Genomic DNA, 13,551 nt, shown 5'->3' with positions numbered 1-13,551 from the left:
ATACTGGGATCAAATCAGAAACCTGGACAGCTTCTCAAAATCAGGGACATCCCTGGAAAATAGGGATACTTGGAGGATCTGCTCTCAGGTGGGTTCTGGCACCTCTCAGGTTGGTGCCACTGCCATTCTAAGAGACTGAGGGAGGTGTTCATAGTGAGTTCTGGCACCTTTTTTTCTAGAAAAATACTACACTCTATATTTACATACAGACTGAACAGGCTGCATCCCAGGGCCTCATAATCTAGGAGGGCCTCGGCCTCCCCCCCCCATTCTAAAAAAACAGGCAAATTTTACAATCTAGGCCCAGTTCCTTAGTAACGTTAAACATGTGACACACGAGTCTATGACAAGTGAATACTTATTGTTTAGTAAATTCGTGGAGGCTTTAAAGCTACTCAGAATCAAATAATATCGTCCACTACAAAGCAATGCAAGTGTTCAGATCACTGTCTACCATTACAGTGTGTGTTTTAAGAACAAGTGAGGATCCTTTTATATCACTGTGAATCACCTTTTTGTGAAAATAATAATGAGCAAGCAATATGAAAGTGGTGCTAGTAAATGAAAGTGACGAAAAGAACAGAAGGAAGTACTCCCAACATTTAAAGCCAATCACGTCATACGGTTTTGTACAGCCGGCAAAAACAGCCCTACATAATCCCTCAGATACAGAACGTTCGTGTTTACAAATAGAAGAAAATCAAGTAGACGACACTAAGCAGTTTGAGCAGAACAACCGGTTTATATACAGAGCGCAGCCTCCCAAGAACTTTGAGAACTGTTTTCAGTGACTACAGCCACAAGTACTGGACCTACAAAGACTACCGCATTTTTCGCCCCATAAGGACGCACCTAGTTTTTTTGGGGGGGAATAAAGGGGGGGGATTTATTTTTTCCCCCAGGCATGGGGCTGGGGTGGGAAGCTGCCCCCCGAGTTTGCGGGGCCGGCGACGGGGAGGAGCAGGCTTCTCCCTCCGCCAGCCTTCTAACCAAGTCGGGGGACAGCGGGAAAGGCGCGCTGCGCCTCTCCCGCTATCCCCCAAGTTTGCGGGGCCGGCGACGGGGAGGAGCAGGCTTCTCCCTCCGCCAGCCTTCTAACCAAGTCAGGGGACAGCGGGAAAGGCACGCTGCGCCTCTCCCGCTATCCCCCAAGTTTGTGGGGCTGGCGACGGGGAGGAGCAGGCTTCTCCCCGCTGCCAGCCTCCAAACCAGGTCGGGGGACTGTGGGATGGCAGAGTTCCGCCTCCCCGCTGTCCCCTGAGCTTGTGGGGCTGGCGGTGGGGCTCTCCTGAAGCCTGCATTTGCCCCACAGGACGCACACACATTTCCCCTTCATTTTTTGAGAGGGAAAAGTGTGTCCTATAGGGCGAAAAATACGGTAACACAAGGTACCAGAGGCAGATTTAGGGGAGTGCAACTGGTTTGGTCACACTGAACGCAGAGCCTTGAGGGCACCACAAGAGATGCTGCAATTATGGTGTAGAATGGAGCGAGATGGGTGGGGAGCACCAAATCTTGGTGTTGCATAGGGCACCTCTGAAATTTGAGACCCCATGTTCCGCAACATGCCACGAGATAGTTATACCAAAAGAAGCAGTTAAAGCTCAATGCAATCTTAAAGAATTGAAAAACAAAGCAAATGATCTCAGCAAAAACCCCAGCACCACAGACACAAAATTACCAACTAGTTATTTCAGAGACAATAATGATGTAGCTTTATGGATAATGTTGAATAACGAGGAAATATTCTGGATTGATTCTATTCCACCAAAAGTAAATTGAAAAATCTACCCTCAGGAATGGCTAATGTATTCTCTCACAACAGGAAAAGTCTACTAGTTTGTGTGCAAATTTTTCACTAACCTAACTACCTTCTAATGACTCTGATTATTAGCATCACACTTATCTTGTTCGAACCCACAAAAACTCTAAAAATCATATTAACCCTATGCTAACATGCTTAACAAGAAAGCATGATCACATGCTCACATCAAAATGAGCAGGATTACTGGAGGCACGTACTTCAGTGAGTTATTGCACTGATTTCTCTTTTGGCAGAACGTGGCTTGGCGTTTAGGGGAAATAAAATTAAGGAATTCAGTTCACCAAATAATGGTAACTTTCTGGAATTGCTTGAATTAATTGCCAGATTTGATCCCTTCCTGTGTGCTCACATAAATCGGTATGGAGGTAAAGGCTTTGGTCACCCTTACTTATCCAAAGCCATATGCGACGAGGTTATCCAGGTGATGGCTAATACAGTTCAAGAAGCAATACCAAATGACTTCAAATAGGCAGGTTATTTTAGTTTATCAGTCAATTCAACCCCTGATGTTTCCCATGTTTATCAGCTTACTGTCATTGTTAGATATGTTTCTCCCCACAATGGATTACCAGCTCAATGCTTTCTGAGTCTTTTTGAACTGAAAGATCACACCAGTGAAAGTATGGCTGAGCTGATTCTGAACTTGAAATAGAGTTCAGCAAATCTAGAGGACAGTCATATGACAATGCAGCCAATATGGCTGAAAACTAACGGCAACCAACCAAAAATGCTGGAAAGGAACAAGTTTGCAAAGATTATTCCATGCATTGGACATTCTCTAAATCTCTTTGGCTGAACTGCATTTTACTCATGCCTGGTTGCAATGATTTTTTACCACAATAGATTAACTTCATTGTTTTTTCTCAGCTACTTCAGAAAGATGGGCAGTGCTAAAAGAATTCTTGCTTTTGGGTCAAAAGTTCCTAAACATTTATCCGACACAATAAGAGAGGCTCATGGCAAAGCTACTGCAGCTATTGGTGAAAGTTATACTTACATTGTTGAATTCCTCAGTCATATTTACTGTGGTGAAACCGAAACAGGAGATACTAGACAACAAGCTGTAAATCTTCCGCAAAAAATGGAAGGATTTGAATTCATGTTTATGCTCCACCTTTGAACAGTTTTGCTAGACCAATTTCATAAAGTTAGCAAGGCACTCCCAAGTTTGCAAATTTTATTGAGCACATGTGTAAATACTTACAGCTCACTATTACACTTTGTATCAAACACCCAGGTTAAGTTTGATGAAACTGAACAGCGAGAAAAATTTACTCTACCAGAGGTAGAGTACAAAACTGTCAAAAGAAGGTACGGGGTGGGGGTGGGGAATGATGGGACAGCACTTGAAACCTTAAACAAACTTTCTCAAAGAGTTAAGGGTAAATTCATTTACACCTGTCATGATCACTCTTAAAGCCAATGTAAACAGAAGGGCAACAGTGTATAGGAGCTGGCAATTTTTTTTTTGTGGTGAACCTTTAAGCAACCAAGGAGCATATTCACAATGGCATTGTGATTTTTGTGCAAAGTATCCAAAGGATGTTGACCTTAGTCTAGTGTCAATGAACGCTTGCACTTCTACCTGTATGTCAAACCAGCTCACCCTGAAAAAGAAAATTTTACCCACCAAGATATGTATCAAGTAATGTTCCAGGAAAAATTCAGACAGCTTTTCCAAATGTGGAAACAATTTTTAGATTGTTCCTGTGTTTAATGGTTACAAACTGTACTGGCGAAACATCATTTTATAGACTAAAAAGGATACAGAATGATCTACGCTCAACAATGTCCCAAGAATGATTGTGTGATCTAAGCATTCTCTGCATATAAAATGATAAACTGTGACTTACTGATTTTAATGATATAATTAAGTTTGCACCCAAAAGACCTTGAAAGAAACTGTTCTGACCTTGTATATAGTGCAATATTGTAACTTTGCTATAATTTCCCCTATGAAGGTTCTCTGTGGATGTGTTCATTAATTCCGTAAATTTATAAACAATCTTTTAATCAGTGCTAAAATTTCAGCAATGTTCTGCTTTCACTGAGTTGATAAAGAAGAGAACGGGGTTTTGTTTCTCATGATCAGATGCTATTCAGTTTGGGCCTCTCAAGATCTCTTAGCCCAGCACCTCGAGTTGCTTTCATCTGGGTCTGCCTATTAGCCACTGATAGCCTTTATCTCCATGAATTTGTCCAATCCTCTTTTAAAGATATCATTTTTAAAAAAGGTAAAGGACTCCTGACCATTAGGTCCAGTCGCGAACGACTCTGGGGTTGCGGCGCTCATCTCGCTTTACTGGCTGAGGGAGCCGGCGTACAGCTTCCGGGTCATGTGGCCAGCATGACTAAGCTGCTTCTGGCGAACTAGAGCAGTGCACGGAAACGCTGTTTACCTTCCCGCCAGAGCTGTACCTATTTATCTACTTGCACTTTGACGTGCTTTCGAACTGCTAGGTGGGCAGAAGCAGGGACTCACCCCATCATGGGGATTCGAACTGCCAACCTTCCAATCGGCAAGCCCAGGGTTTAGACCACAGTGCCACCCGCATCATAGATAACTGTCTCCTATGGGAGAGAGTTCCATAGTTTAACTACGCACTGTGTGAAGGCCTTTCTTCTATCTGTCCTGAATCTTCAAACATTCAGCTTCATTGGATTTCTGCAAGGATCTAGTGTTATGAAAGAAGGGGGAAATGCATCCACTGTCTCCAATCCATGCATAATTTTATAAATTTCTACTGTGTTGCTTCTTACTTGCCTTTTTTTCCCAATGAAAAAGTCAAAAATACTGCAGCCTTTCTTCATAGGAGAGTTGCTCCAGGATGGGTGTTGGAGTCATGCAACATTTGAAGGGCTGCAGACTTCCCAGCCCTGAGTAAGAGTGAAGACAGAGACCACATTCACACCATACATGTAAAGCACTATGATGCCACTTTAAGTAGTCAAGTCTTCCCCCCTCAAAAAAAAATTATGGGAGTTGTAGTTTGTTAAGGGTGCTGAGAGTTCTCAGGAACAACTTCCCCGCCCATTACTCTCGAAGCTACAATTTCCAGAATTCCCCATGAAGACAAATTGACTGCTAATACACTATGGGAATCGTAGCTCTGTGAGGGGAATGCAGGGGTCTCTTTTAACAACTTTCAGCACCTTTATGAAACTACAGCTCTCAGAATTATTTGGGGAAGTCATGACTGTTTAAAGTGGTATCATGGCGTTCACATTTTGCATCACAATTCTCCAGCCTGCAGGTACAGAAATGCATGTACTGGGGCAAAGTGTGCATAAAAATGCATATAATAAGGAAAATGGCATACACAAATGTATCACACTGGGGGATATGGCTTTCAAATAAATGTATATGTTAGGCAAAACTGCCTACAAAGATGAGTCTGTTAGGAGAAATTAACACTTAAAATGCTGGTGAATATTATCATCAACATCACAGATTATTCACTGCCTTCTAAACCACTGCCTCCAGGAGATTTACATATAAGATGACTAAGAACAGTTAAACTAAAACAACTGATACATTAAAAACAAGACTGAAACCCTAACAAGTGGTAACACTCATGGTAAAGACTGAGGAAGTTTTCATGAGAACTTTAAAAAAATGGACAGCGGACAGTAAGACAAAAAATGGAAAGAGAAAAACAAAATTGGCAAATTCTCCCATCCCTAGCGAACATTTTCTGCAGCTCCTTAGATCATTTCTATGCCTATCCATTTTCAACCCTAGGGCCCTCCTTCTCTCCTCCCTGCTGAGGATCTCTGCATAGCTCTTTCATTTATCGCCATTTGTTGTCCCTCCGCTTGAGTGTCTGACCTGCATGCATATATTTTTGCAGCCTGGCCTGCAGGTTGGGGAGGAGATCTGTGTGTGTGTTTGTGTGTGCAAAGGGGGGTAGGTGACGTTGGTCTGGCAGAGGAGGCCTGGTTCTGTGTAAAGAGCTAAGCCTCGCAACCCATCTGTCAGCTTCCCAAGACAGAGAGCAGCTCCCAAGCTTGTCCCGGTGACCAGCTGCTGGGGGAGATGCAGGCCAAAGGCAGATGAGCAACTTAAGTCCTTTCCTTCTCTTGTTCCTCCCCTTTCCCCTTTTCATTATTGCTGGAGGCTGGAAGGCACTCTTTTTTGTTTTTTCACCAAAGCGATCATTTAAGGCCATTATCTGTTTGCAAGATGAGCGTTAATAATTCACTGTCGCTGGCAAGGTCCCCGCCTCCCTGACCCTCTCCAGCTCTCCGACTCTGCTTTCAGAAGGTACAGAGGGCAGAGAAACAACAAAAATAAGCCCCACCGGTGGAGGCTGGTCCACTGGTGCAAGTGCCCTACTAACTGTCAGCCCGTTCTCAGACACTCCCTGCCTGCTTTTTACTTGCAATCATTCCAAGGGTGGTGGGGGCTCTGGCTGCCAGCTTCCTCCGCCTTAGTATTGTCCCTTGTAGAATAACATGAGCCCCAAGCACCACCCACAGAGGAGAGCCTCTCTCGCAGTTCTGCATGAGTCACTGGTCTGGCCTAGGCTGCTTTCTGTAGGGAGGGACATGTTCAGATGTGAAGAGCCGGGCCATGGTGGCTGGTGCTTATTCAGAATGATCATGCGGAAGGCAGGGTGGCCAATAGGCAGAGCCGACTAATTCAAGTTTTCTTCTCCATCCTTCTCCAGCCTGCCCTTTCCTTCCTTACTTATATCCAGTCCAAGGAGTAGTCCTGCCTGTCCACTTCTTATTCCTTCACTTCAGTGTTGCCCCTTGTTGACATGGCTCTGCCTACTCATGGACTCCTTGCCTTCTGTGCTCCTACTCCCAGAGCGCACCAGCCGCTGCTGGATAGCACGCACATCCTGGTACTAAATCTACATAACCCCAGGATAACCACTATCAAAGGCTTTTGCCACAGCTAAGCACTGCCACCTTTTACCGCGGCAAATGGTTTGACTGCAATCTCCATGCTTTCAGTTTGTTTGGGTTTTCTTTGGGAACAGAGCATAGCCACATGGCTAGTAGCCCATGGATAGGCTTCTCCTCCATGTATTTGTCTAATCCTCTTCTAAAGCCGTCTAAGACGGGATTTCAGAAACAGCGAATTAGCTAAGTTCCTCCTGTAAATAAAACCAGGATCGAATTTCTTCTGCATACTTGCCTGCAAGTTGATGGGTCACTGTATGATGGAAACCAGCAACATATCGGAAGGCTTACCTGAACTGCTTTTGTTTACTTTTATTTTACACAAATGTAAAATGTTGATAGGCTAAGATCAGATACATACAGCACATAGTTCAAGATGGAACTTCCTCCTGCTGGAAGCAGTGATGGCCACCAACCTAGATGGCTTTAAAAGAGGATTAGGCAAAGTCATGGGGGAGAGGGCTATAAAGGGCTACTAACCACGAGTCAGCAATGCTTCTGAATACCAGTTGCTGGGAACCACAGGAGGGGAGAGGGCTTTTGTGCTTGGGTCCTGCTTTCAGGTTTCCCACAGGCATCTAGTTAGCCACTGTGAGAACAGGATGCTGGACTAGATGGGCCATTGGCCAGATCCAGTTCTTAAGCCACCAAAAGCATCCTTCTGGGCTGAAAAGCAGGGTAGAGACATTAAACTGATTCCTTATCCACGTAACCAGAATTATTTTTCCCTCCAGCGAGAATTTTAGGGACTTCCTCTTGCTGCTTCTCTCTCATTGCTTTCCAGCATGTTTTGATGTCTCTGTAGCGAAGTGGGGTGGGTGAACAAGGCTAGGAAATGACTCAATCTGTTTGTAAAGAAGTTTATTTCCACATTTAAAAAAAGAGAGATGGAGAGGGAAAGAGAGCGAAAGCAAGAGAGGAAGCTTTCCCCTCCCCCTAATCTCTTCTAAAGCAAGAATCCTCCTTTTCTTCTTCCTCATTACAAAGTCCGGAAAAGAGAATCCTACAGATATACAGACTTACGAGACTCACTTACACAAATACGCCCTCTGGGTTCACCAATAAATAATTCATATACATTTGTGCACCAAAGTTATTTACAAAAAGGAAAAAAAATTAAAGTTACATACTTTTTGAAAATTCTTGGTCTAGCATAAAAGGAGTCCTCTTGTGCTACAGGGAGATAAAACATAGTTATTTCTTTTGCTCTGTGTGTGTGTGTGTGTGTGTGTGTGTGTGTGTGTGTGTGTGTGTGTGTTAGTGTGTGTGTGTGTGTGTGTGTGTGTGTGTGTGTGTGTGTGTTAGAGGGAGCAATCTACACCTTTCTGTACCTCGAGCCAGGCTGGTGGTCCGCCAGCAACTAATTTCCAAAATTGGAAGGCCTAAAACAGAAGTAATCCCTGCTGGGTTTAGTGGGGCTTACTCATAGGTAAGTTTGCAAGCCTAGTCTCATCTGCTGAAATCAAATTGGATTCTGTTATTTTAACCCATTCAACGTGCCTATTGTTTAGTTTTTTTCCAAAAATAATAATAATAAATTTTTACCTGTTGTAACTGTTCTCTCTGTTTTATATACACTATAAAATGAATGTTTTTTTAAAAAAAAAATCTTTACACAAACTTCCCAAAATTGGGCTGGTAAGTGTTTCACATACCAGGAATACAGAAATACTAAGTCAGACCATTGGTCTTCTTAGCTCAGTAATGTCTACACTGACTGGCAGGGTTTCAAAGAGAAGACATTCGCATTCCTACATGGCTATGCTGTTGAAGGATTAAACATGGGACCTTCTGCATGCAGTACCACTGAGCCAGGTATCATCTCCATTTAAATATATATTTCTTAAATGATTTTAAGAATCAAAAGAAGTAAAACACAGATATATAGAGTTGTATAAAACCAAGAGAAGGCCAACTGAAATGATGTAAACCACTTAGAGGTGTTGGTGATTAAATTGTATGTTAATCCTGCTGAACAGAATAGAATAAGTTGAAACAAATGGACCTGTGTTCACTAAGTTCATGGACCTAGTGTGCACTGATTTCAGTGTGTCTGCTCTGAGTTAACTTAATCTCTCTCCCCTTTACAAGCTCACTCTATCCCTTTTCCTGCAGTGAGAGAAAAGGACGAGTCAGCATGTAACGAGATGAGCAGAGGACATTTTCTTAGTGTGGCTGGACTGGGTAGGAGAGCAAACTGTAAACGTGTGTGTGTGTGTGTGTGTGTGTGTGTGTGTGTGTGTGTGTAAAAATAAATAGCCATCAATAACCCAGATCAGATATGTCTGCTGCTGGTTTTGTGGCTGGGGCGGCAGGGCTGCCAAGGTGTGAAAAATTCTCTTATTCTTGTCTTGCCTCTGAGGACACCTCCCAAACAATTTGCTTATTGGTGTGGATGTGACCTCAGCCTCAAAGTGGTAGAGGGGCTGGGGTATGTTAGAGTGCCATGAAGAATATCATATATATTAAGTAACTGAAAAGCCAAACTTATTGAGGAGGTTGCCTATGGTATGTCTGCATCAATTACTGCCCTGGGCTTAGCCCCTCTTGAACAGGAAACACATTCCAAGAAATGACAGGAGGAGGCTGGGCTGCTCTGCGGGTGGACGTATGTAAAGCATGTTTTTCCTCAAAAGAATCCTGGGAGCTGTAGTTTGTTATGGGGTACTGGGAATTGTAGCCCTGTGAGGGAACTACATTTCCCAGGATTCTTTGGGGGAAGCTGCCTGCTTGACTCTATTCACTCCATCTGAAAACAAAGGGGCATTTATTATTATTATTATTATTATTATTATTATTATTATTAGCTGCTTAACTTTGCCAGACTATGCAAAGGAAATCAAGAAATGCTGCAATAGTACGGAAGGGCCCTGTCAATGTGTTATATGTGCGTGTGAGATGGTGGGCTGCATGAGTCCATGAAGCCATGTGTGTAAAGGGTGTTTGGGCCAGTATGCAGAGCAAGGGTCAGGCTCTTCACATGTGGCCCTCCAGACCTGTCTATGTGGCCCTCGAAATTCTCTCCAGGCCATGCCCTTCACAGGCCTGGCTCTGCACCTTTCTTAGATGCTTTTACCTGGCTGGAATGAGTCCCTGAACTCTTGCTTACCTGGCTGGAGTACAGATGTCCACATGTGCGTAGAAACCTCTGGGGTTTGCAGCACCCCTGTGGTACAAAGGTGAGGGCCCCTGGCCCTGCCCATCACTGCCATGCGTCCCCCAGAAGGTTGCTTATGAGGACAAGTGGCCCTCAGCTGGAAAAAAAAAAGTTTATTAGGAAAGGGGGTGCTATCAAACAGGTGGGGGAGAGAATATAAGTCCATCTTTGCCCACTTAGAAGGGTGCTGAATGCTCCGCTGCGATATCAAATCGGGAGAAGTTCTCCCTGCAATCTGGGGGAGGGGGAACTGCATCTGCTGAAACTCTACCTGTTGTACCTATTTAAAAAACTGAAGGAATTCTGGGAAGGGGTGGGGAGGTTGGCAACTTTGAAGCTCCTTCAACTTCAGGAGAGAGGGAGGGATGACCCCCCCCCCTTGTTCTGCTGGAAAGGACTGTGTCAGGCCCAGGCCCAGGCATAAACGCTTGTGCACATGGGTAATCAGAGTTTATGAAAGGCAATGGGTATGAAGAGCAGGAAACCCCATGCAAACAAGAGGCAGCATGGGAGATACCGTCTTTGTAGGGGTTTTTTATTATTATTTTCACAGGGCCCATCCTACTTCTGTTGCTGTAATCTGATTTAACTGTTTCAAAACTTTTTTTCCCTATTTGAAATAAATTTATTGATAATATTTTGTCTATTTGCTGCTGCTCGGCTTGTAGAAGGAACAAAGCACCGTCCCATAGGTCGTGTGAAGGAGGCAGAGGCGTACTTAGGGGTCAGCCATGTTGGCCCCCGCCAAGGGAGCAGGCCGTGGGGCGGAGGCGCGAAAATAGTGCCCCTCTCTCGGCGCGGCGTGGAGGCATGGGCTGTCGCAGCAGCCCTGCAGAGCCCCCTCCCCAGAGAGCCGGCAGTGCTGCCGGTTAGTTCGTGCAGCGGAGCTCCCCGTGAGGACGCCGACGACGCCAAACGTCAGGCGAGGCTCTTAATTTTGCAAAGACGAGTCACTTTCCCCTGGTTTCCTTCCCGCTTTGACCAATTTCCAGCCCGCGCCGCTGCATGTTTACCCCAGAGAGCAAGGGCCATCGACGGGGCTTAGTTCCGAGTAAAGTGTGTACTTAGGGCGCAACCTCCAAGTGGTGCCATAAGAAACAAAAAGGCAAGCGAGGTATTGTCAGAAGTTGCTTGCTACCTTTAGGCTGCAGGCCAGTGTACCCACTTTCCTGGGAGTAAGCCCCATTGAACTCGGTGGGATTTACTTTTGATTGGACATTTATAGGATTGGGCTGTTAAACGCCCAGTTTAAGAGTAATTTGTGACGATTGAATTAGGCCAATTAAAAAAAAAAATATTTTTTGCTGGAGATGCGGGGGGGAGGGAGGGGGCGCGCCGATACCGCTCCTTGCCAAGGGCGCAAGGGAGCCTAGGTACGCCTCTGGAAGGAAGCACTAAAACGCGTGCATCGTGGTATATCCCCCAAATAGGATCTAATTTCCCCTCCCGTTTTCAAGAGTCAAACTGGACCAAATTTGTTCGCTTGCATGTGTGGTTGATGGTGCGTGTGCGTGCGTGCGTGCGTGTGTGTTTGAGCAAAGCAACGCCCATTCAAAAGAGGGATTTCCCACCCACCCCCCGGCGTTCCCACGTTGTCTCTTCCAGAAGCTGCGCCCGGTCCCTCCTCCTCGCCTCACCGCGGCTGAGCCGCCCGGGGAAGGACTCCGGCCAGGGGGGGCAAGGGCGGCGGGGGTTCGCTGCCCCCTTGAAGTCCGTGGATGAGGATCCGGGGGACCAGCGGCCTCTGCAGGGCCGGCGGCGGGGCGCTGGGCCCGCGGTAGAGATAGAGGGCAGCGCCCGGATCCAGGTTGGACACCAGACTCTGCGGGTAGAAATAAGGCGACGGGAACATCCTCTGCAGCGCCGAGTAGTTCCCGGCTTCGGCCAGCAGCTCCAGGCCCACCGCGGTCTGCCTTTTCCATTTGGTCCTGGGGTAAGGGGAAAAAAAGTTTCGGGGGTCAAGACACTTGGATCACTTTTATTGACCGTTTTAAGAAAATCCATCTCATGTGTCTGCGTTTGACAAAGGGATTGCTCTCTTTGGGGCGGGAGTTCCACACGTGCACTCGCATAGTCTCTGCACCTGTGTGTACAGCTGCACGTGGCAACGGACCCTCTTGGAAAGGCTGGTGTTTTTAAGTGTTATTAATCATCATACTTAATGATAATACCATTTTTTTATTTGTTCCCATACCAGACTGTATTACAAAAGTAATACTGTTTAAAGAATAAATATAAATTAACACGCCCCCTTTTCATGATTCAGAGTATATTTCTTTAAAGCACAATATATTCTACAAATAGGATTAAGACTCTTGCATTTAGCATGGTATTCAACCTGCAAGGGCTATTTGCTTCACTAACTTTCAAGAATAGAAGAACAGAATCTCGCTGAATGGACCAAACCTTGTTGGCTGATTGCATCAGGGGGAAACAAAACAAAAACCATTGTGTTCTAAGTGGTCATCAGAGCATCTGCCTGGGATGTTAGATCTGTGGTGGCGGATTCACACGTTCAAGTCACCACGTGATGAACAGGCAACTGAGGATCTGCTCAGCATGTGGGGATTAAGCAGGGATTAAAAGACCCAGCACAGAGGAGAAGCATAATTTAGGAGGACAAAATCATGCTCATGTTCACATTAACTGAAAGAATTGTAACAGGCTGCTTACTTGCACATATGAAGTGTTAATCACAGATCTGACACCACAACTTTCCTATTGTGCTGCTTCTCCTCCAACTAAATCTGAGGCACTCAAATTTGGCGGCCACACATAGAATCATAGAGTTAGAAGGCACCCCAAGTATCATCTAGTCCACCCCCTGCAATGCAGGAATCTCAACTAAAGCATCCATGACAGATGACCATTCAATCTCTGCTTAAAAACCTCCAATGAAGGAGAGCCCATCACCTCCAGAGGAAGTCTGTTCCACTGTCAAACAGCTCTTACTGTCAGAAAGTTATTCCTGATGTTTAGTTGGAATCACATCCCAGTCTCCTCTTTTCCAGGCTAAACATACCTAGCTCCTTCAACCATTCCTCATAAGGCTTGGTTTCTAGACCCTTGAGCATCCTAGTTGCCCTCCTCTGCACATGATGTAGCCTAGAATAGCATTAGCTTTTTTTGCTGCTGCATCACACTATTGACTCATGTTAAGCTTGTGTTCTACTAAGACCCCAACATCCTTTCCACATGTACTACCAGCAGGGCAGGTGTCCCCCATCTTATATTTGTGCAACTGGTTATTCCTGCCTAAGTGTAGAACCTCACATTTGTCCCTACTGAAAATAATTTTATTAGTTTGGGCACAGTTCTCCAATCTGTTAAGGTCATCTTGAATCCCAATTCTGTCTTCCGTGGCATTAGCTACCCCTCCCCGTTTGGTGTCATCTGTAAATTGGATGAGCACCCCCTTACTTCCTTCACCCAAGTCATTTATAAAGCTGCTAAACAACAACAGGACCAGGACAGAACTCTGTGGCACCCCACTTGTCACTTTTTTACAGGATGACAGGAACCATTAGTGAGCACTCCTTGGGTTTAGTCAGTCAACCAGCTACAAATCTACCTAACAGTTACCTCATCCAGCCCACATTTTACCAGCTTTCTGCAAGAATATAATGTGGGACCTTGTCAGAAGCCTTATTGAAAACAA

The 13,551-nt window shown here is 45.1% G+C and overlaps 1 protein-coding gene across 3 annotated transcripts in view; it reads right to left on the bottom strand.

Annotated features, from left to right (window-relative positions):
- The window catches only part of BARHL1 (BarH like homeobox 1), a 39,373-nt gene that overhangs the window by 2,898 nt on the left and 22,924 nt on the right, over positions 1 to 13,551 (bottom strand). The window contains exons 1-3 of one of the 3 annotated variants that reach the window (XR_014215582.1): positions 10,612 to 11,461; positions 9,846 to 9,990; positions 7,867 to 7,909 (exon numbers count right to left, since the gene is read on the bottom strand). Coding sequence is in view for 1 of the 3 variants with exons in the window: in XM_082207871.1 (XP_082063997.1) it covers positions 11,527 to 11,821 (295 nt within the window). In the remaining 2 variants the exon portion in view is untranslated. The other 2 variants (XM_082207871.1, XM_082207872.1) reach the window with 2 other exon arrangements.

This window comes from Podarcis vaucheri (assembly GCF_965113315.1).
Source record: "Podarcis vaucheri genome assembly, chromosome: Z".
Classification (NCBI taxonomy): Eukaryota; Metazoa; Chordata; class Lepidosauria; order Squamata; family Lacertidae; genus Podarcis; species Podarcis vaucheri.
Note: the sequence above shows the minus strand (reverse complement) of the source record. Positions and strands in the feature narration are given on the sequence as shown.